The sequence below is a fragment of the Podarcis muralis genome, chromosome 4, assembly GCF_964188315.1.
Source record: "Podarcis muralis chromosome 4, rPodMur119.hap1.1, whole genome shotgun sequence".
NCBI lineage: Eukaryota > Metazoa > Chordata > Lepidosauria > Squamata > Lacertidae > Podarcis > Podarcis muralis.
Genome location: NC_135658.1, coordinates 98,969,373 through 98,991,336, shown reverse-complemented (window position 1 = coordinate 98,991,336; position 21,964 = coordinate 98,969,373). Strand labels below are relative to the sequence as shown.

Below are 21,964 nucleotides of genomic sequence, written 5' to 3'. Positions count from 1 at the left end.
TCTTAGGGAACACAGGAAATACTATGCGCCTAGTAAAAATCAAGTCATTTGTATAATAGTGGGGCAATAGTATCAAGTGTTCTGCACCTGTTTTACGCTGCGCTGCCATAATGTCTGTAAAAGCAAACAGTAGATCTCAGGGTCAGATTACAAATTGGACTAGGCTGTTTGCTAGATTGCTGCTTTGTTTAACCTTTATGCTTTTGTTTTAAAGGGTGACTAGGGTGGGGGAATCGCAAGAAATAAGAGGCTAGTTCAAAGAGTTGTAATTATCTGTAAGGTAAATTAGACATTTTACTTTTAACAAATTATGATACAATTATTTATTCTGTCTTTTATAACATTGAGATACTCTGTTCGACAGGAACTCACAGAGAATAATGAATTTCAGATTATATGCTCCCTCCAAGCAGTATGATTAGAATACATAAAGAAATTGTTCTGCACCAGTTTTACACTGCACTGCTGTAATGTCTGTAAAGCAAACAGAAGATTTCAGGGTGAGATTACAATTTGGACTATGCTGTTTGCTAGACTTCAGCTTTGTTTAACCTTTATGCTTTTGTTTTAAAAGTGGAATGGCTTTGTTTTGTTCGGCTGCAAGAAAGAAAAGGCCAGTTAAAATAATTATAATTGTCTGTAGAGCAAGTTAGTCTACCTTAACAAACGATGAGACAACTATTTTCCACATTGACTTCTATAAAGTTGAGATACTTTGTTTGACATGAACTCACATAGAGGAACAAACACCAGGTAGTATATGCTGCTTATAAACTGCATTATGAGAGTACATATGGAAATAAATTCTGCTTCTGTTAGGTACTATAAGCTTTTCTTTCTTGTTTATATTGCAATTAAAGAAGCCAAAAGCTTTGCATGTCGTGCTTCCAAATTCCAGGTTCCAGGTCTACATTAATTGTTCCTTTATAACCCATGCCTCTTCGTTACCTGACTTTTTTTGTCTCTCTTTGTACGTTACAGGTGCTTCTTGTATGGCACGCAACTTTAACACAAGCACACACACACACACACACACACACACACACACAAAAACACACACACACACAGAAGGTGGGTGGGAGGAGATGTGCTTGCCTTCTTGAAATATTCTAATTTGAATTGTTCAATGAATGCCTCTTGCCCTGCAAGGAGAGCAGATCTCTTACAATCTGAAAAGCAGCAGTGTGATTCTCAGCAGGCAAAATTAAAGAATTGACTGCATCTGGGTTGTAATAACCACCTTCCCCACAGTCAGCGGAATGACTATTATTATAGCAGGCTTGAATAAAAAATTAAAACAGATTGTGTGGTAGAAGAAATAAAACAGCATTTCCAAAGGAAAAACAAAAAAGCACACCTAGATATTGCATACTTAAACTGTTTTCATTTTCTCTGGTGCCTGTGCAATGCCCCCTCTGTTTTAATTGTTATAGGTTACGAGACTCCGACAAGAAGCAAGACAAATGTTGAGCTAATATCTTCCGTTTACTGCTTAGGTAATATACCTCAAACCCGACTCAAATACCCTTCCTGACTTGTTAAGAATGTGCATCATCATGCCAGAATAGGCTTTCATTGTTTTTCCTCTGTTATAATTGTGGTGAAACCTGACCTTCTTAATATCCAAGCATCACACTTTCAAACTGTTGGGCCACATTCACACAAATTCCAGTTTTGCAAAACTTTTACACATTTTTACCTTTCGTTCTTAATAAAATATAAGTTAGAAAGGAAGGAGTAACTTCATTTGTAACAGTCTGTGTGGGTGGGAGACTGGGCCCCACTCCACCAAATATATAATATTCAGTGAAGAACCATACATACATGCAGCCACTCAGTTTATGCAATTCATCTCAACAGAAAAGGCGTTTTTGCACATATGGGCTTCTGCATCATATACTGCATCGTGCCTCTTGGGAAGAGCAAAGGTGTGCCCCTGTTTTTCTACCACACAACCTCTGCACAGGTCAACAGTCAACAAGGATTATAGTTCTCTTTAGAAAAGAGTAGGCATTTCTGTGTTTGGACTGTTAGTAAGAAAGCAAAGCTGGGACCCTTTCCATTAATTTCCATTTGATTCTGCCTATGCCCAAAACTTATGTACATTTAACTTTAACATGCTTGGCAAAAAAATAAAATTAAAAAGGGGCCAGAAGTCCGGGGGAAACGATTTTGGCAATTCCACCTGCCACTGTGTTCTAACAACACACAATGTGTATATACAATGTGCTTTGACTATACACAATTTTGACTTTAGGCACAATTCCCAGAATGTACGCCCCCCCCCCCCCCATGTAAATTGTCATCTTAGTGCATTTCCTTATAGTTTCACCAAACTGAACCCTCCATGTCAGGAAGAAACAGGACAGAAGCATCACATGATAAAGCATTCCCATGATACAATTTACCCTGCTTGCCTTTAAACATGTGAATGCAACTGTGTTCTTAAACAGTAGCTTGACTTGCAATGAACTGGATAAAGTATCACTGCTGGGAAACAGTGCAAGACCCAGGTCACCCCAGACTGTCAGTACTGTGGAGGTGCTGGATTACAGCATTCTGCTGCTGAACTGCAACAAACCCATAAAAAAATCTGTGGTTTTTGCAGTTAGGAAAGTGAAGGGAAAATGCACTAAAAAGCACGGGATAAATGACTGATTCACAGGAAGATGTATAACCTCTGCACAAGCAAATCAGGGTATAATCTCCCCATAATGTGTGAACTGTGTGCAAGCAAATCAACAGTTTGTGTGGAGGAGACCCTACAGTCAGACCCCAACACGCCACAAAAGATTTATGGTATTTTTTCACTCTGTATATACTCATAATCCTAATGCTTTACTGCTACCTAATTAATCTTTCCAGTACTCTGGGACACGAGACAGTACAATTCTTTATTAACCCACACATTTTAACTTGGGTGAAATCCATTTGACTTTCAAATGTAAAAAGTCAAAGAGAAATATATGAAGTCTGATGATCACAAGGTGAATCCTTGGATTTTAGTGGGAAGTAGAACATAATTAACTTTTAAAAGGGGAAGACTTGGGCTGAGGAGGAATAATTAAGAATTTGATAAGGTGATCAACAGAAGAGGAAAAGTAGCTAACAAAAATAAAAGTCACAAGCAAGCATGGTTTTTTCCTTGTGCAGAATGTCTGTCTACGATCAACATAGAACAGGAGCACTGAGTCTCGGCGCGAGGGCTTGAAATGCCATCATAAACCATTTGAGATTTGCTCTCATTACATTACTACCTGAAAAAGCACACTGTAGTTATAAGCCTTGTAAATCCAAGGTTCTTTATCATTTAGCCTTCTATATACTAAAACCTTATTTGTAATATGCACTATATAGTGTAGTAGTAAATATTTCCAATTAGCTTTAGTGTCAGTAGTCCTCCAGAAAACTGATGCATTTATGTTAATATAAAAGCCTACATGGTATATTTTATCATGCATTAGAGATTTTAATCAGGTAATCTGCACGGCATCTGGAAACCTAAGCAGAGGCAAAGTCTGCTATAACAAAGGCACTGTAACAGTTCACCTTCAGTGAAGAACAATAATGCATTATTAAATTCACTTTCCTGCTCAGTGGTTACACTTAGCTGACCACAGCAAATTTGCTCTCTGCCTGGTCTTCACAAGTTGGCAGAAAAATAGATTCTGTCACATTTAACGGGTTCTGAAAATGACAGGATGCCTCTCTTGGTTTAACTATGAGCCATAATCTTTCAGAAGTAAATATAATTACAAATGCCTTTTGTCACATACTGCTTAGGAAGGATATTATATGTGGGTGATTATGGCAATAGATATCACCAGGCTGCTTCACTGTCATTAAAATCAGATATTGATCATGTTACACATCGGCACTATCTATGGGTTCGTGTGTGTGTGTGTGTGTGTGTGTGTGTGTGTGTGTGTCCTCTTGACCAAACATGACATCATAATTCCTGCAATGCAACAAAATATAAAGTATATCAGATTCCTTGACTATATCATGACCAAATTCAGAAATCCTATGCCAAACAGCAATCTTTTTTTCTAATAACCTAATGCTTTTTTAAAAAAATATTTTATATTTTCAGTTTTGTTTTTCAGAAGATGAGAAAGTTATCACACCCATTACTGTCTATTATAAGATTTATGAATTACCCATTAAAAAGCAATGATTGGGACTCAGGAAAAAGGTTACAGGCCCAAGACAATGGATATTATGCTTTATATTATTGCTGTTCCCAGAGGTTCATTTGAAGACAGTCAGGTTTACTCCTAGTTAAGTGTGTACAGGATTCTGGTATTAAAGTATTTGTGGCTCAGTATAAAGCAGGGGTCAGCAACCTTTTTCAGCCGTGGGCTGGTTCACCGTCCCTCAGATTCTACTCATGTAAAAACACGCTGCTTCCCGGACTGTCAGTGGGCCGGATTGGGCTGGATCCGGCCCACGGGCCTCAGGTTGCCTACCCTGGTATAAAGGATAACATTTACACCACAAAGCCTGCAGTTATACATACTCTTATATATACCTGACAATAAGCATGTATATGATTGCAACCGTAAGACAATTAAATATTGTTTTCTCTATTCCAGTTACATTCATTGGGGGGGGGGGGAGTCTGATGTTCCACTCTCATTTTTGTTACACCCACTTAGTCTCTCGAGCCCTTTCTATCTGACACACATTACTGTTAATATGACAACTTACCGGCAAGGTGCTTCCAATGGCACTATTGGTAAATAACTCCTTTAATAGGGTCTAACACTTGTCCCTCACACAGTTCCATTGGATTGCAATTACCGTATTTTTCGCCCTATAGGACGCACTTTTCCCCCTCCAAAAATGAAGGGGAAATCTGGGTGCGTCCTATGGGGCGAATGCAGGCTTTCGCTGAAGCTTGGAGAGCGAGAGGGGTCGGTGCGCACTGACCCCTCTAGCTCTCCAGGCTTCAGGAAGATATCCGCAGCCTAGGCAGCTGTCTAGGCTGCGGATAGCAGCCTGCTTCCCGGAGTGTCGGGCGCCCTGAAAGCAGAGCGCCCGGCGCTTCGGGAATACATCCACAGCCTAGGCAGCCCTGCGGGAGGTCATGCAGGGCTCTCCATGCTGCGGATAGCAGCCTGCTGCCCGGCGGGCGGGGCGCCCTGAAGCAAGGCACCCCTCGCGCCAGGCAGACATCGGCCAGCCCCACAAGCTCGGGGGACAGCAGGGAGGCGCAGCGCCGCCATCCCGCTGTTCCTCGACCTGGTTCGGTTTCCCTGACCTGCTTTTTGGGGGGGAATAAAGGGAAAAAATCTTTCCTTTATTTCCCCCCAAAAAACCTAGGTGCGTCCTATGGGACGGAGTGTCCTATGGGACGAAAAATACGGTATTCTGCGGTTTATGCAGTATGACAAAGCAGCCTTAGTGCAAGGTGTTTTGCTAGCATGGATCCCATGATAAGCATCCAGTTCTGGTTGTTTTGAAATCTGCATGGAATTGTTGCAACTAAAGGTTTAGGAGACGCTTGGTGGCAGCACGGAGGCCCTCCAGTGTTGGACCTTTAACAACAATCCACAAAAATGATCCCAAAGTATATTGACTGCCAAGTTCAGCATTCAGCATTTTTAGTAATCTGGATAGTGATGGGAATCAAGAGGAAAAAAGGAAAGCAGAAATTTAAAAAATTCATATTCATCGGTGTTTGTCAAATGTTCTGGATTGGGAATTCGTCCAGCTACTCAGTCTGGCAACACAACAACTTCTGCCGGCTTGATCTATTGCCCTGGCCCAGTGAAGGTCGTGGCAGACTTTTCAATGACTGAGTAGGAATATGTGTTTAGGTTTGTTTGTTCAAAAAAGGTTGGCAGAAGGAACAAAAATGCACATCTTTCAAGGGGAAAACTCATCACTATACCAAGAAGAAAATCTTTAGTTTTTAGCACATTAGTCACCCATTTACACAGAAGAAAGTTGCGTGCAAACATATATGTACCAATGTTTACAGGAAACTTTTAAAAATATAAATGTGCCCATATTTTTAAAGCATGCATGCTTTAAAACAGAGGGTGCATTCTACCAGAACAAAAAAGTCAAATAAAGGACACAAAAAAACAAGTTTATTTTTCCTAATTTTAAAGCGTGAGTATGCTTTTTGAAGAATTAACTAACAGATATTTCGCATTCATCTCTAAAGTTTAATCACCACTTAGGTAGAGCTGTAAGCAATTACTTTTAAAAAAGCATCTCCATACAGAATATATTGCATATAATTAATTCAATGACTATCAGGGCTATAAAGATTAAATAAGAAGAGAAAGAAATATCATTAAAAAACAGCCATAGTCTAAAACTTAACTAAGCCAAGTGGATCCAGTGAACAATCCTAATTAAAGTGCCTAAGACAAACAAAGCTTGGGCTAAAAGCACTAAAAACAATTGAACACTTATTTTATTAATCTAATGAATCATGTATCATATCATTACAGTTTTGTATATATCATTAATTTCATTCCTTTCGCTTAAGCCTTTTATTGGGATTACTTCAGTTATTAGTCGGTCTAATGTATTGGTTACCTCTAAATCTCGCTCTACAATCTCTTCTTATCTTGTTGCATAAACCCTTGCGTGTTATTCAAATTGCTTCATTTATTATGATAGCTTCCCCATGTAAATTGTGCTGACTGCTCGCCCTTGCATAGTCCTCATTAGACTAATGAAAACCTTCAAACGAAAAAAACTAAACAACCTGCCAAATAAAGGTCTGAGGTTATTATGAAAATTACAACTCTGGGAGCTGGGAGAAGCTCTGTTCATTAATTCATGCTCAGCAAATTGCTAACTAATTTAGTTGCACTCCTCTGCATTAATGGATTATTTTATAAAAATGTTTTCCACAGCCCAAGACCTTTGGTGCATGCTTTTGAGAGGCTTGAATTCTAATCAACCTTAACAGTAAATTAGGAATGTAATATCTAAATAATAATTGGGATGGCATATGGAGGAAAATAGTGTTTAAAATCCCATGAAAGGTACTTTTGGTTTTCAGCTTCATATGTCAATTTCACAGTAGTTAAAACAATTGTACTTGCTTAATATTCTGAACCTGTTCCATAAGATACTAGTAACAATGGTGATCCAAAAAATGTTCAAAAAGTTTCATTCACAAAGTATCCAAAAACGGCCTGATTATCAGATACAAGATGCATTTCTGTAAACACAGACCAACATTCATTAATTAAAAGTTCCGGCTATTTAAGTGAACTTTTAAGGGGGACGTGAAACCTCCCAAAAAGGCTTTGAAACAGCTCCTGTGCAAAGTTATAGTAATGATGATCTATAGGGCAAATTGCTTGCATTTGATAATGCATTTAAATGGCTTATATTAGGGTGCTGACCCCGGGATTCTGAACAGTGAATTAACAAACAAAAGTTGGTTCGGTTACGTGTGGTTAAGCCACCGCCTCAACTTTACATGGAAGAACACGACTTGAAACAATATAGTAAATCATTCCATCAAGTTGATGGAGGGATTTAAACTGCTCCAAGCATGGGAGACTGGGGAGCTATTACTGTGCTTCTTAACCCATAACATAACGTTGGGAACAAGAGCATGGAAGCATTTAGCCCAGTGAAAGGCTGTAGTGCTTGTGTAAATGTGAACAAGCAAGGACAGCAAGGAAGTATAAACGTTAGAGAACATTTCAAGAAAGCCTATTTCCACAATGATGCAATTCCTGAAAATGAATTTTCCTTTGCTAACGAATTATCCCCCCCCCCCAAATAAAATCATTCACATAGGTTACAAAAATGAGTTTCTCTGGAGAAGACACTGGGTTGCTGTAGTGTGGTTATGTTATGTTTAATTTGTAGTGGTTTTTGAAATTCATATTCCTAAAAGCCAATTCAGACGCGTTCAGTTGATAGAAATCTACTGAGCTTTGTAGCATGCGGCTATTCTGCCTCCTTACTCAGATACCACACAGTGTTGAGTCACAAAACCATTCATCCAGCTAATTATCTCATCATAGCCTAGGTTCAGATGAGCATCTACCCGATTTCTACCAGTAAATCTGTGAATAAGCAAATGCAAAACTTCCTCTTGGTGAATGCCATTTATTTAGACCCTAAAATAAATCTAAAGATCTGCGGAAAGGTTCTGCAGAAAAATATGTTGCATAAATGAACTGTTCAAGAAAATACATCCTCCCAAATGTCTCTTAAGACAACTGAGAAGTGGATTCAGTTTCTGTGACAAAGCCCCTTGCATGCAACGAACTGCTAATCCTTCAAGAGTGAAGGATAGACTTCTGGAGATTTAAATCAGCCACCATGTGGCTAACTCTGTAACTTTCCTGTCTAGCTCACAGGTACCGATAAAGGTGGGAAGGGAGCATCTAGATATATAAAGCTATTTAGCTGATTTTTTTCTGATCTTTCCCCCACCCTGCTCTGTAACTGAGTATCAACTCTGCATATATATGCTAGTACTCATGACATCTTCTCCTGGAAGAGAACTGTGTTGTATTTTCATGGTCCCACCCATCCATGCCTTCTCTTTTTTGCCCAGGGCTTCCATGGGCACACAAAACTGGTGTGTAAACTCTCTCTCTATAGTTTATTTAGAACTGGAATGTGGCATATACATATGAGAACCTCATCATAGCAAAGACACGGACAAAGCTGTGTTTGAATGCAATCCATGAGTGATGAACAATGTGCAAGCTAGAGGCACACTGGTTTGTTTGTTTTTAAATTATACAGCATGAAGTTTTGGCAGTTCAAAGGACATCTATGAATGTAGTTTGCAATTCCCAAAATCACTTATGCCAGACTGCGGGGGTGGCTGGGGGATGGAGTGAGCAGAGGCATCCTTCTGCTTGCTTCTGATGGGGTAGTCATCCTCTCATCAGTGTCCCACCGGTGAAGACCTACGCCTTCCACTCGCCAAAAGGGCATGTGGCCCACTGGTGGTATTGTCGCCAGTGGGGCCTTGTCAAAAGTCCTGAAATGGGGTGTTTAGAGCATGGGCTGAGCTGGCCTGGGATCGACTAGATCCTGAGCTGCTCTCCTAGCTGGCATTGGGCCTGATGCAGAACTCATCATTGTGCCAGCCTGGAGCTGGTGTGGGGATAGGGCTATAGCTGCCTGCCCTCCATCTTCTGCCACTTTGAGCAGCTGGGCAGCAAATGCAGCTGTGGCTCTGTCACTCTGTAGAGCGCCATCGATGGCAGCAGGGAGTCTGGAGTATTCTCCCAGCTAACAATTTTAAAAAATTATTTGTTTAAAAAAAGTGTGATATAGTCACGTCATAAGGGAGGTGGGTGGCGCTGTGGGTTAAACCACAGAGCCTAGGACTTGCCGATCAGAAGGTCGGCGGTTCGAATCCCCGTGATGGGGTGAGCTCCCGTTGCTCAGGCCCTGCTCCTGCCAACCTAGCAGTTCGAAAGCACGTCAAAGTGCAAGTAGATAAATAGGTACCGCTTCAGCGAGAAGGTAAATAGCGTTTCCGTGTGTTGCTCTGGTTCGCCATGCTGGCCACATGACCCGGAAGCTATACGCCGGCTCCCTTGGCCAATAAAGCGAGATGAGCGCCGCAACCCCAGAGTCAGCCACAACTGGACCTAATGGTCAGGGGTCTCTTTACCTTTATAATCATGTCACAAAATGGCATGACCACCTTGCTCATGATACTTGTTTTCATTTTCTGTAGCCCTGACCCACAGAGGAAGAGCGCTTTGCACATTGAAAGGGGATGAGGATGGTACCATCTTTAAAAAAGTATAAAATCAATGCCTACGCCTTATCCAATCAGATGTTGTGTAGGTAACGAAGAGTAGTAACCAGTGATTGCCATTGTTTTCAATGGGAAGGAAGCATACTGAACGACACCAGTTCTTGGCATGACATAGCTCTCTCACCGCCTCACCCCCCCCCCCCTTCGTGGCATGGGGGTGAAAGAAATGATTGGGTCTTCCCTGCCAAGGCTGCCCTTGGTCAAGCCCTCACCCACACTCTATTTGACCCAATGGTAGGGTACACAGTGTAGAAGTTACTACAGAGGTGACGAAGGGGGTATCCAATATCACAAATTCTCCACCCTCAGAGAGGGCGATCTGATGCTTACTATAGCCCCTGGGATGGGACTGCAAGGTAAGAGTAATTATCATGCATTTAGACGACTGAGCTGTTGTATTAATTCAAATAACCTCCAAGGTTATTTCTGGAGTCATCCCGCTATTAATATTTTCTTTACTCACTAAGTAAAGACTGTGTGCAGATACGCTGAATTGGTTGGAGATATTACGGTAGCAAAATAGTTTGCCAGAGATTCTTAACAGGAAACGGAAGAAAGGGATGAGGTTATAAGTCACTAAAAGCACTGAAGTTTCTTTCTTTTTTCCTTTTTATGTATTCAGGAATACTTTTTGCCTTAGGACATATTTTGATTTAGTTATGTAGAATTTCATTATGCCTCTCTAGGCACACATAAGGTCTATTTGCGTAAACAAAGGGAATTCTCTTGAATTTTAAACTGAAGGTTTATGGTAAGATGCATCTGAATCAAGTATTGTTAATCGTCTATAACAGCGTATTATTGGTTGTTGAGGGAAAAAAATCTCAAGACAAAAAATCCACTGAGTTCTGGGTTTAAATATCAATTGTTAATAAGTTTGTGATTATTCTCCCCCCCCCCTTACCTAAAAGTTAAACCATTATACAATTTTCAGCTTAAGAAAGATCCTTCTGATTAGAATCTCAAGCATATTCAGTATAAAGTGAAGAGTGACATTCAGGCTTCGTTTACCATTGATGCCATTCTAGGAAATATAAACAGATGCAGATAAAAGTGCGCGCGTTATTACCCTATTAAGCATGGTGTCTCTGTAAAACTATGGGGGCGGATGGGGTATTTTCAAAATTATACATTTTAGAACCAATATTCATTCTCCTATGATCATTTGTTTTGCTAATGATTTGCAACAACGCCTAAACTATCTCGTTGGAAATTATTTCAACATTTCAAAGACAGAATTTCACCACTATGACACTGCATATTTTCTGTCTGGCAGCATATTAAAATCATGGAATCAGAGAATTGTAGAGTTGGAAGGAATCCTGAGGATCATTTAGCCCAACTCCCTGCAATGCAGGAATATGCAGTTGTCCCATACATGGATAGAACCTGCAACCTTGGCATTATCAGCACTGTGCTCTAACCAACTGAGCCATCCGGGCTCTAAGTACTATCTAATACAGTAATAATAATAAGTAATATCTAATACAGGATATACCAGAAACCTAAAAAATAGATAGCTGTTTTAAGGTTACTGATGTCTAATATGCACATGGTCTCCACTGAGAAATCTTCATATTTAATTTAAGTAACTTTTGCAGATACTGACAGTGTACCAAAGAGTGAAAAATTAAAGGAAATAAGTACATAAAAAGGTAAAGGTCTAGTCACGGACGACTCTGGGGTTGTGCTCTCATCTCGCTCTATAGGCCGAGGGAGCTGGTGTTTGTTTGCAGACAGTTTTTCCAGGTCATGTGGCCAGCATGACTGCTTCTGGCAAACCAGAGCAGCGCACAGAAATGCCATTTACCTTCCCGCTGGAGCGGTACCTATTTATCTACTTGCACTTTGATGTGCTTTCGAACTGTTAGGTGAGCTGGGACAGAACAACGGGAACTCACCTCGTCGTGCGGATTTGAACCGCCGACCTTCCGACCGGCAAGGCCCTAGGCTCAGTGGTTTAGACCAGAGCGCCACCCGTAACATAAGGACAATAAATTGCATTTCCAGTGCACAGAGCAATGCATAAAACTCTTAAAAGATTCTCCCAGCATCTACAATTGATTACACAACTTAGTTGCAGGACATTTATAGCAAGGTATCCTTGGGCCGAGGCAGATGGTAGAAGCCAGGGGAAGATTGCACATGGGGCTGTGTTGTTCTGATTTCACAAGGCTGTGGAATGCAGTGAGTTATTGAGAAGGAAGGGAGCAAGTCAGTGGGGAGCTCAGCATGGTGAGGGCTCAGCGCTGGGAACGCTGGATTGGCTTCCCTACTGTACTTGCACCATTCTTAGCTCCCGACTGCCTTGCCGCTCCCCCTCTTGATGTGGGGCATTGGGAAGTCGGGTCAGGAGAGCAACATGGCCCCAAACCAGCCACTACTGAAGTCCGAGAATCACAGCAAATGATTCTGCTCCTTATGGTGGTGAGCATGTGATAATATGACTTGGCAGCTTGCTACACAATCGTATCTCAAAATCTGCCCCCTGAGATGCTTACATCATGCTTTCTAATGACAGGGGCAGCTCAGCTTGGAGATCTGTCACAGGTACATATGAGCAACAGGCTAGAACTGGTTGCAAATCAAGTGAGATATACTTAAGATTTAATTGCAGGGGAATCGACTAACAAAAAAATTATGAAACAAATACACTTCTGTAAACAATCTATTTAACTGGTTAAAATCCACAGGTATCTTTGACTCAGTGTGACTGGATAATAACAATTTTAAATGTAAAAGAGGAAAAAAACCTTTTAGTAAAATCATTCAAATCAGTAAAAACCTCGCCTACTTCAGAAGACGTGAAGGTGATAATAGAATACTTTTCTCCTGAAATATATTTCACTAATATGCCTACTGTCTTAAGCAATTTCTTTTAAACATACTGCAGATTATAAATTGTCCTTTTTTCTGAAATTTAAGAATACTTGAATTAAAAAGGAGGAGGAGAAGACGGGTGGGAGAGAGGCAACCTAAAGAGGAGGTTTCGAAACATCTCATGGTTGTAATTATTAAAAGTCATTTCAGCTCTGATTGATGGATTAGCCCAAATATGCCTTCGAAGAAAACACAAACGCTTAATGACTAAGGCTCAAAAATTCCATGATTTTTTTATTTTAAAAAAATAGAAAAGGGATGCAAAGAAGGCATTTTCCATCCTAAGAATATAAATGCCTGAATCTATTTCATTTGCATTTGTTTAGCCACTTGCAATAATGATTAATGATTTTGAATGATTAAAGGTGGTCAGAAACAAAATTGCATATCTGAACTGCAGGTCCATAATGATGCAAACAGATAATTACTATCTCCGCAAATATCTAAGTGAAATTGCTTGTTTTAATACAGGTAAGCCTGGCCTAAAAGTTGCAGGGCCAGCTCAGGAGATTTGATAAATGCAGTCATGACAGAAAACAATTTTTAATTTAGTATACCCTATAAATCTAGATAACCCATGAATATTTACAACTAATCCAGTAGCCAGAAAGAGAGAGGATGTGTGGGGGTGTTTGCATGAAGGAAGGGGGACAAAGGAAGGCTGTGACCTAAACAATTACTGCAGAAGAAAAAGAACTCTCAGCAATTTCATCTAGTTAAGCTCATTACTGAAAAATGATATACATTTGGGACACTTTTAAGAACCATTAACAAGTTCCATTTTTAATGGAAATAATGCAAAATTTCCAACTGTTTCACAGGGAGTCTACTGAAATTTCAGAAGATGGCATGCATGCACATTTATACCAAAAACTTGAACAGGCTGCAGGAGGGGCATGGAGAGGGAGAGTCCCTAAAAATTCAAAAACAGGTCTGTTCATATTGCACTCTCAGCATGGATATTGTTCTAAGTGGGGCACATGCAAGAAGCCATAACAGGTTGTGTGCGCAATGAACCGAAATTAATGATTTGTATAAAAGAAATGTTGTTCTCATTAATTTTTAGTGTAATCTTATTAAAGATGCCACCTGTCCAGAATGGAAGTGTCCAGATTTTAATTCACTTCCCATATCTCACAGTATTTGCACAGGACAGAGCTGGGAATCTTTTGTATCTATTAAAACGATACCACAAAAAATATGTCCTCTTTTAAAATCTTTACTACTGCAGCAATTCCATGCAGATGTACCATAGCACTTGCTGTTATGGCTTCATCCAGCATTGCCACCAAGCTGTCGCCTTTGAGTTGAGTCTCTATTATCTCATTATCCTTCAGTTCCACAGAGGTTGCTATATATCTATATATCAGGTACACAAAATCATAGTCTGTATTTCTCTAATTTAAATAATAATAATAATATTATTGGTTAATGTTTCCTGTGCCGAAGGAAGGTACTGAGCAAGTCTATATAAACCAAATGAGAAGATGGCACACTAATCAATAGAAATACTAATAGACATTAATCTAGCTCATACACTTTCAGTCAGATGGCTGATTAAATTTAAAATAAATTACATGATATCCGCCAGTCTCATTTTACACTATTAACAGTTGCAGGAGCTAAGTAATTTAGTCTCTCTTCCTTCCACACACATGGCCATCAACAGTTATCTCATAGTGGTTGACTTTAAGCGACTGTTTCTTTGATCAACTACAGACACACAGCAATTATATAAAATAATTTCTTAATAAAATATTTCTAAAGAACAGGCAGTAAGAAATGGAACAGATAAGGGCTACATTTTTCACATCTGCATTTTATTGAGAGATTTAAATCATTTTCCTCCTCTTTATGGTGCCATTATTAAATAATTTCAACAATTTAATTTTTACACTATTAAAATAATTAATGTACTACACGAGCATGTACACCCACACACAAAAGGAATTATGTTATCTTCTAGGAGAGACAGGAAGCTGGCTTTCCCCCTCCATCAGTGCTTTCACGTGAGCACCAACAACAGCAGGATTAACACAAAGAACCAGAATCACTAGTATTAACGATGCCTGGAGTGTAATATTTGTTCCTTTTAAGCAACAGTGCAGCAAGTTAAAACAAATGCCTACCTTTCTCCATGTGCATTCTTTTAGAATCATGTCCGCTATCATGGCCAGCCAGGTCACCTTCTTTTGGACCAGGTAGGACATTCGGTGATAAGCCCATCAACATCTGGTTCATGGACAAGCCGTTCTGATGGACAGCTGCCAGCACCAAACAGATAAAACAAAAACCGAAAAGAAACATATTAGTCCTAGTAAATTTCACGATAGCTTTGTCAAACAACATAGTTTCTGCCTATTTATGAGGAAGTGACAGTTCCAGGAACACCCCCAGACTAAGAACCTCCTCCTTCAGGGACAGCACGACCCCATCCAAAGCAGGCCACTGACCAATTATCAGGACTCAGGCACAACACCTCTGTCTTGCCATAATGCAGGCTTATAGTTTATTGGCTTTGATCCAGATTACCACTGAGTCTAGGCAAAGGCTGAAAATTTGCACCACCTATGCTGATTCAGTTGTTACAGAGGAACAGAGCTGGGTATCATCAGCCCTAGGCATAAGCCAATTGTTTGAGGTACACTGATGACCTTTTGCTCCAAATCTCCCAATGAGTGCTCGCAAAAGCTTCAATTCCATACCATGATACCTTGAAGCACCCCACAACATTACTGCCAGTGGGCTGAAAAATAATCCCCCAACACTATTCTCTGAGATTGATCCTGAAGATAGGATCAGAACCACTGTAAAACAGTACATCAAGTCCTTCAGGAGCATGGTCAATGATATCAGAAGTCACTGAGAGATAAAGTAAGAATAAAGGTCTCTCAATAAAGGTCCTCCATAAGGGTGACCAAGCCGATTAAGTCCCATACCCAGGGAGGAGTGCTTACAGTTGTGCCACCACAAACTTCTTCAACATCTTCCCTCAAAAGGTGGCATTTGCAACTGGGCAGTAGCGGTCAAAATCACTGCCTCTTTCAAGGCAGTAAAATATAACAGCATTAAGATATAAGTGTGCATTAAAGTGTCCTTAAAATTGTTCTAGCCCACGTTTACGCAAGTTGTGACCTGCTAAGCACACCTCTGAACATAAATGGAAACCCACCAAGCACTAGATAAATCTCCTGGTTTCTTGTGGTTTACCTGGGGATGAACAAATAGGGAGAGTATTTTCAAACACTTGGTAGCCTATACTATGACGGCTATATTTTGTTTGGCTTAGTGCAAGGGCGGAAAACCCCTTACCAGCAGCCAGATTCAGCCCACAGCCAGATTTCATCCAGCCCTCTCAGTCCCCCATCAGCTGTTCAGCAAGGAGGCAAAGGGGCTTTAATGTTGGGCAAAGTGTGAGACTGCATCACCTTCCTGTGTAAGAAGATCTGCAGCAAGAAGATCAAAGCAGAGGCCGAACTGTCTCAGCAGACTGGTGTTCCCTGAAAATATGTGAAAAGTCATCCATGCGTTTTATGCATTTTTCCAACTTCATGCATACAATTCAGGATGCAATTGCATCTTCAAGTCTGGTATTTTAAATAGCTGTAAGGAAGTTGCAGCTCTGAATTGGTATCATTTGCATCTTCTGCTGAGATGATGATGGTGATTTTGCCTTTTCAGTTAGAAAAGATAAAGGATGTTGACGTTTTAATAAATTTTATACAAAAAAAGAAGGCTATGAAGAGAACAGAAGGTGAAATTTAAGTGGAGTTACCGTGAATTAAGGGACGCGGGTGGCGCCGTGGGTTAAACCACAGAGCCTAGGACTTGCCGATCAGAAGGTCGGCGGTTCGAATCCCCGCGACGGGGTGAGCTCCCATTGCTCGGTCCCTGCTCCTGCCAACCTAGCAGTTCGAAAGCACCTCAAAGTGCAAGTAGATAAATAGGTACCGCTCCGGTGGGAAGGCAAATGGCGTTTCCATCCACTGCTCTGGTTCGCCAGAAGTGGCTTAGTCATGCTGGCCACATGACCTGGAAGCTGTACGCCAGCTCCCTTGGCCAATAAAGCGAGATGAACGCCGCAACCCCAGAGTTGGTCACGATTGGACCTAATGGTCAGGGGTCCCTTTACCTTACTGTGAATTAAATATATTGCCTTGTCTTCGTGGGAAATAGCGCTCTCTTTCTCTCTCTGTGTGTGTGTGTGTGTGTTTGCATATTAAACCCCACCCACTAGTGGAATGAGGCCCAACAGCTTTCTACTGGGGTTATGAGGACCCCACTGGGAAATAGGTTTTCCATCTCTAGCTTAGCGTATCATAAACTGGGCATGCTTGATAAGTGAATGTTGATTATTTGTGAAACACTTCTATACTTCACACCTCCATGTTTAATCCCCTATGTCACCAGTTTCCATCGGTTCTGTAAATGGCAGCATCATACCACGTGATGCAGCACACTGGGGGATGGAATACTGAGAGGTAGTTTTTGTTGTCAAAATCAAAACACCTAAAGCCAACTTGGCCATTTTAAGTGGGAAAAGAAGACACAACGTAACTTACGGATTCTGTCGGAAGAACTTTCAGTTCTGGCAGGGGAACTGGATACACTGCTGCTACGATGAGAGGATGGGTGGCTACCCGGCCTTCGGCCCTCTTCGAGGGATGGAGCAGGGGAAGGGCTGTCTGGAACTCGTTCCTGCATAACACAAAATACAAACAAAAATCCACGTAAAGCCATCTTAATTTTCAGAACCTTCATGTCTTGTACCCATTAGAACTATCAAACACAGGCAAGCTTCCTTCCATAGCCATTTCACACTCACAGATCCCAAACTGAACGTAATCTGAATAATGGGCATTTCGAGCCTCACCCCTCAAAGAAATCGACAAGTACTGGAGATGTAATCTGTCCATGGCTGGACCACTCTAGATTAGCCTGTGTGAGGGTGACAACAAAGGCTCAAACTTAACAGCTCTTTGGGTATATGGCGTGGCAAAGTTAACTGAGCATGCTTCTAGAAAATGAAGAAGCACTCAGAATTACCCGACAGATCTCAATTTTAATTTTAAACTAATGCCCCCATTTATACAACCCCAATGCATGCTACCCGTGCAAAAAACAAGGTGCAGAGTTTTGCATGGTCTTTGTCACCTCATTGTCATGTGACCAGAATCAGGCCAATGAGAGGAATTTAAGTATATTCTACTTGTTTGCTTTCTTTTATTTTTAAAAAAACGCTACAGGAAAATTGACCACGTTAGCATAGATTCTTATTTATTTTGTTTTTCACAGTGCCTTTTTGTCCAGGATCTCAACAGCTAAGTTTAGGATTACAGTGCTGATGCTTGAAGAACCTAGGCAATTTTACTGTTTGGCTTGCTGTGTTCTGAAGGGCTTCATTAAAGTGAAATCCAGTGAGCATATAAGATTTGAATAGCGTTGCATAGAAAATTAATTTATTTTAAGAGTTTAATGTGTTTATCATATTTATGTATGCCTTTATAGAACAAATTATAATATGGAGACAGCAGAAGAAATGTATAGGGCAACACAACACAATTATGACTGAAACAAAGGAGATAATGAGTTTTATTATTGTCATATAATAAGATGAACCAGGAGGAAGTCTACGAGAGAGCGCTTTGTAAACTCATCTTATCAGTTCATTTGTGAAACACCCTTTAACCTTAATAGAAATGCAAGTGAACTGAGCATAGGTAAGAGTCTAATTAATTTAATTCCTCAAGTCTCTTTTTCATACTCTTGCTCCAATCAATAATATGCAATCTCTCTCAGTTTTCTGTCTTTATCAAAACAGCAAAAACTGTAATTCTTGTGCAAAATTATGAGGAAAGGGGTGGATTTAGTAAAATATTGACTTTACATTTTTAAAGAACTGGAATGAGAGAGAGAGAGAGAGAGAGAGAGAGAGAGTAAAAAGAAAAAATATATAGCAAAAAGAAAAAAGGAATAAAAATTTAGTCAATTAGTTTATCACACATAACTTTTGCACACATATAACAAATGGGCCTAGATACATGGACCTAGGGACCTGCATTGCGGAAAATTATGGTATCCATTAAATTCTATTTCCAGTGCTTCTGATTTCTTCCAGTCTTGTGCTATTTACATTTTTTAAAATTCCATGTAGACCAAATGGTGGGGAAAGTTTTGAAAAAATCTAAAACACAATAACCTTTGACTGCTAAGCAATCCCTCTGTAAATCCTTCCAACAGATTCATCTGACTTGCTGGATTTGCTTTGGGTAGCGTTGCTACTAGATTATAACCAAGAGTTCTCTAATGAATGGCGGCTTCGATGATCTGTTTTTCCTCTGGTCCTCTAAGCCAGTGTTCCCCAACCTTGGGCCTCCAGCTGTTTTTGGACTACAACTCCCATCATCCCTCGCTAGCAAGACCAGTGGTCAAGGATGATGGGAATTGTAGTCCAAAAACAGCTGGAGGCCCAAGGTTGGGGAACACTGCTCTAAGCCACCTGACCCCTGCCTGCTGTACGGGACAGAGTCCTGTTTACTATTGCAAGTGGGGAAGGGTGTATCACAAGAGTTTGGCAAACTGGTAAGAAAAGCCACAAGTGCCTTACCTTTTACTTCCAAGTGATCTTAAAGACTGACTGACTGACTGTTAGCCTAAGGCTTACAAATTTTGGTTCCAGGACCATGCTTGTTTGGTGCCCATCCTGGATGGGTTGCATTTCCCTTGAAGGAAAAGTGGCATAGCTTGGGGGATACTTGTGATCTAAGACTGTTGTCATAATCATCACCAACATAATCTCCTCTGCTTTTCACCACATTTGGGTCTCAAAGTGGCTTACAAAAATTACCATATTTTTCGCTCCATAAGACACACCATTTTCCTCTTAAAAACTAAGGGGAGATGTCTGTGCGTCTTATGGAGCGAATGTGTGGTCCTGGGGCTGGGGGGACGGGGGGACCCGGGCTTCACCCGCCAGCCCCGACAAGCTCCTGAGCAGCTCTGGGGTAGCCCGCAAAGCCTCCGCAGGGCAGCGGGATGAAGAGCCAGTGTGGTGTAGTGGTTAAGAGCGGTGGACTCGTAATCTGGTGAACCGGGTTTGCGTCTCCGCTCCTCCACATGCAGCTGCTGGGTGATCTTGGGCCAGTCACACTTCTCTGAAGTCTCTCAGCCCCACTCACCTCACAGAGTGTTTGTTGTGGGGGAGGAAGGGAAAGGAGAATGTTAGCCGCTTTGAGACTCCTTCAGATAGTGATAAAGTGGGATATCAAATCCAAACTCTTCTTTTTCTTCTTCCCCCTAGCTGTTTTAGCTTCTGCCTTAGCGACGCAAAGCCTCCGCAGGGCAGCAGGGAGCTTTCATCATGCTGCCCTGTGGAGGCTTCGCGCGCTATCCCTGGCTTTTGTGGAAGGTGGGGGAAGGGACAGAGCGCGGCTCTGACGGGCTGCCCTTGTCCCTCCTTGGGGAAAAGCCCCCAAGAGCCACAAACACAATCCATGCGGCTCGTGAAAGGGAGTGCTGAGCAGAGCCTGGGATGCATACACGCTCTGCTCAGTGCTCCCTTTAAATAACATTTTTTTTTCTTGAATTCCCCCTCTAAAAACTAGGTGTGCCTTATGGTCAGGTGCGCCTTGTGGAGCGAAAAATACGTAAAACATGCAATAAACAAAATTCCATAGTGCAACTAATCGGTGCTTACAGAAAGCCCTTACAGAGGGAGATCATTTGCACTGGCCAACTCGAATTCACTGAGTGTTCTCCTGATTCTCCTGTTGTATCAAACATTTGCTGCTGTCAGAGCTGCCCGAGGTCCCAGCTCACAAAGGACCAACGCCAGTTCGTTGTTATATAAAACAGTCTTTATTGAAGCTCAGTTTCGCTTTCATAGCCGCGGCGCGCAGCTCTACGTCTCAAACTCTAGACCACCGAAGCTCCGTCTGAGTCTCCTCCCCCCAGACACCAGTTTAAGACTCTAGCCTTGCTCCACCTCTTCCTCTGCTCTCTTCTCCTCTGGGCCCGCCTGTCCGCTGGGGTCTCGCCTCTCCTAGACTCTTCTGACGCTGAGTCTCCTGAGTCCTCCCCCTCCCTCCGGCAGGCTTTAGGACCTGGTTCCCCATCCGGGTTTCCTGCTGTGCCGCGCGCCTGTACATTCGAACTTGGCGCGCGCGCCCAGCCGGCCACCTTCCTCCTGACCGTTACACTGCTCCTGTCACTGCTTCCCCCTTCGGGGAGGCTAGCTGCACCTGACTCTCCCTCCGTTCCCTCACTCTGTGATGGAGGCGTGGCCACCTCTGACTCATCCTCTCTCCCTGCTGGAGGAGAAGCTGGCCCTGATACATGTGACTCTTCCCCCTCACTACGCTCTGGTGGAGGAGCTGGTCCTGCTCTCCTGCTGCTGCTTTGGGAGTCCCCGCTGGCCCCTTGCTTCTGGTGTGTCCCCCCTGGGACCCCCCCCTTGCCCTGGCCATCGGTGCCCCCCTCTGGGAATCTTCTGATTCGCTGGAGAGACTCATGGAATCTCTCGGGCCGCTTTCATACTCCCCTATGCTGCCCCCAGATTCTTCCCCTTCGCTCTCCATCCCCTCTCTCCCCTGTGTCTCTGCTCCTGAGCCCCTGACAGCTGCCTTTTTAATTCAGTGCCTTTTCTGCTGCGATGTGCAGAAAGACAGAAAAAGGCACCAAAGTTAAAAAGCACCAATATTTTTATTCCAAAATTTGGAAGTTTCCCATGCCTGATCTCATATATGATGTCAGGACATAGGTGGGCACAGCAGATGTGCACCCGGGAATTTTAAACTAAAACACATGCATGCACACGAAGAGGGGGAGGGGATAAAAAGAAGAGGTGGAGACACAGGAACAGACTCTGAAATATCCCAGCCCAGAAGCCCATCTCCACACACATGTCCCCTGGTCACTACTTATGCTTTATGGCTTTTGAGTCACCCCCGAGGCAAACCCAATCCGCCCCCCCCCCCAGGCTGACCTCCTCCACAAAGGCAGCGACTGAGAGCAAACACAAACACAAACACACATGCTGCGCGCACCAAAATAACAAACTTTCCACTGCTGCCGGTGCTGCTGCAGCACACACAAAACAGATACAGCCAGGGGGCCGGATGCGGCCCAATCGCCTTCTCAATCCGGCCTGCGGACGGTCTGGGAATCAGCGTGTTTTTACATGAGTAGAATGTGTGCTTTTATTTAAAATGCATCTCTGGGTTATTTGTGGGGCATAGGAATTCGTTCATTGTTATTTTATTTTTCAATATAGAGTCCGGCCCCCCACAAGTTCTGAGGGACAGTGGACTG

The 21,964-nt window shown here is 42.0% G+C and overlaps 1 protein-coding gene across 7 annotated transcripts in view; it reads right to left on the bottom strand.

The window, feature by feature from the left end:
* Positions 1-21,964, bottom strand: part of DACH1 (dachshund family transcription factor 1) — a 344,361-nt gene that overhangs the window by 83,526 nt on the left and 238,871 nt on the right. For 5 of the 7 annotated variants that reach the window (XM_028728383.2, XM_077927779.1, XM_077927781.1 and 2 more), the window contains 3 exons: positions 17,218-17,353; positions 16,084-16,155; positions 14,785-14,919 (listed from right to left, as the gene is read on the bottom strand). In XM_028728383.2, the coding sequence (XP_028584216.2) occupies positions 14,785-14,919; positions 16,084-16,155; positions 17,218-17,353 (343 nt within the window). The remainder of the gene's footprint in view (positions 1-14,784; positions 14,920-16,083; positions 16,156-17,217; positions 17,354-21,964) is intronic. The other 2 variants (XM_028728387.2, XM_028728389.2) reach the window with 1 other exon arrangement.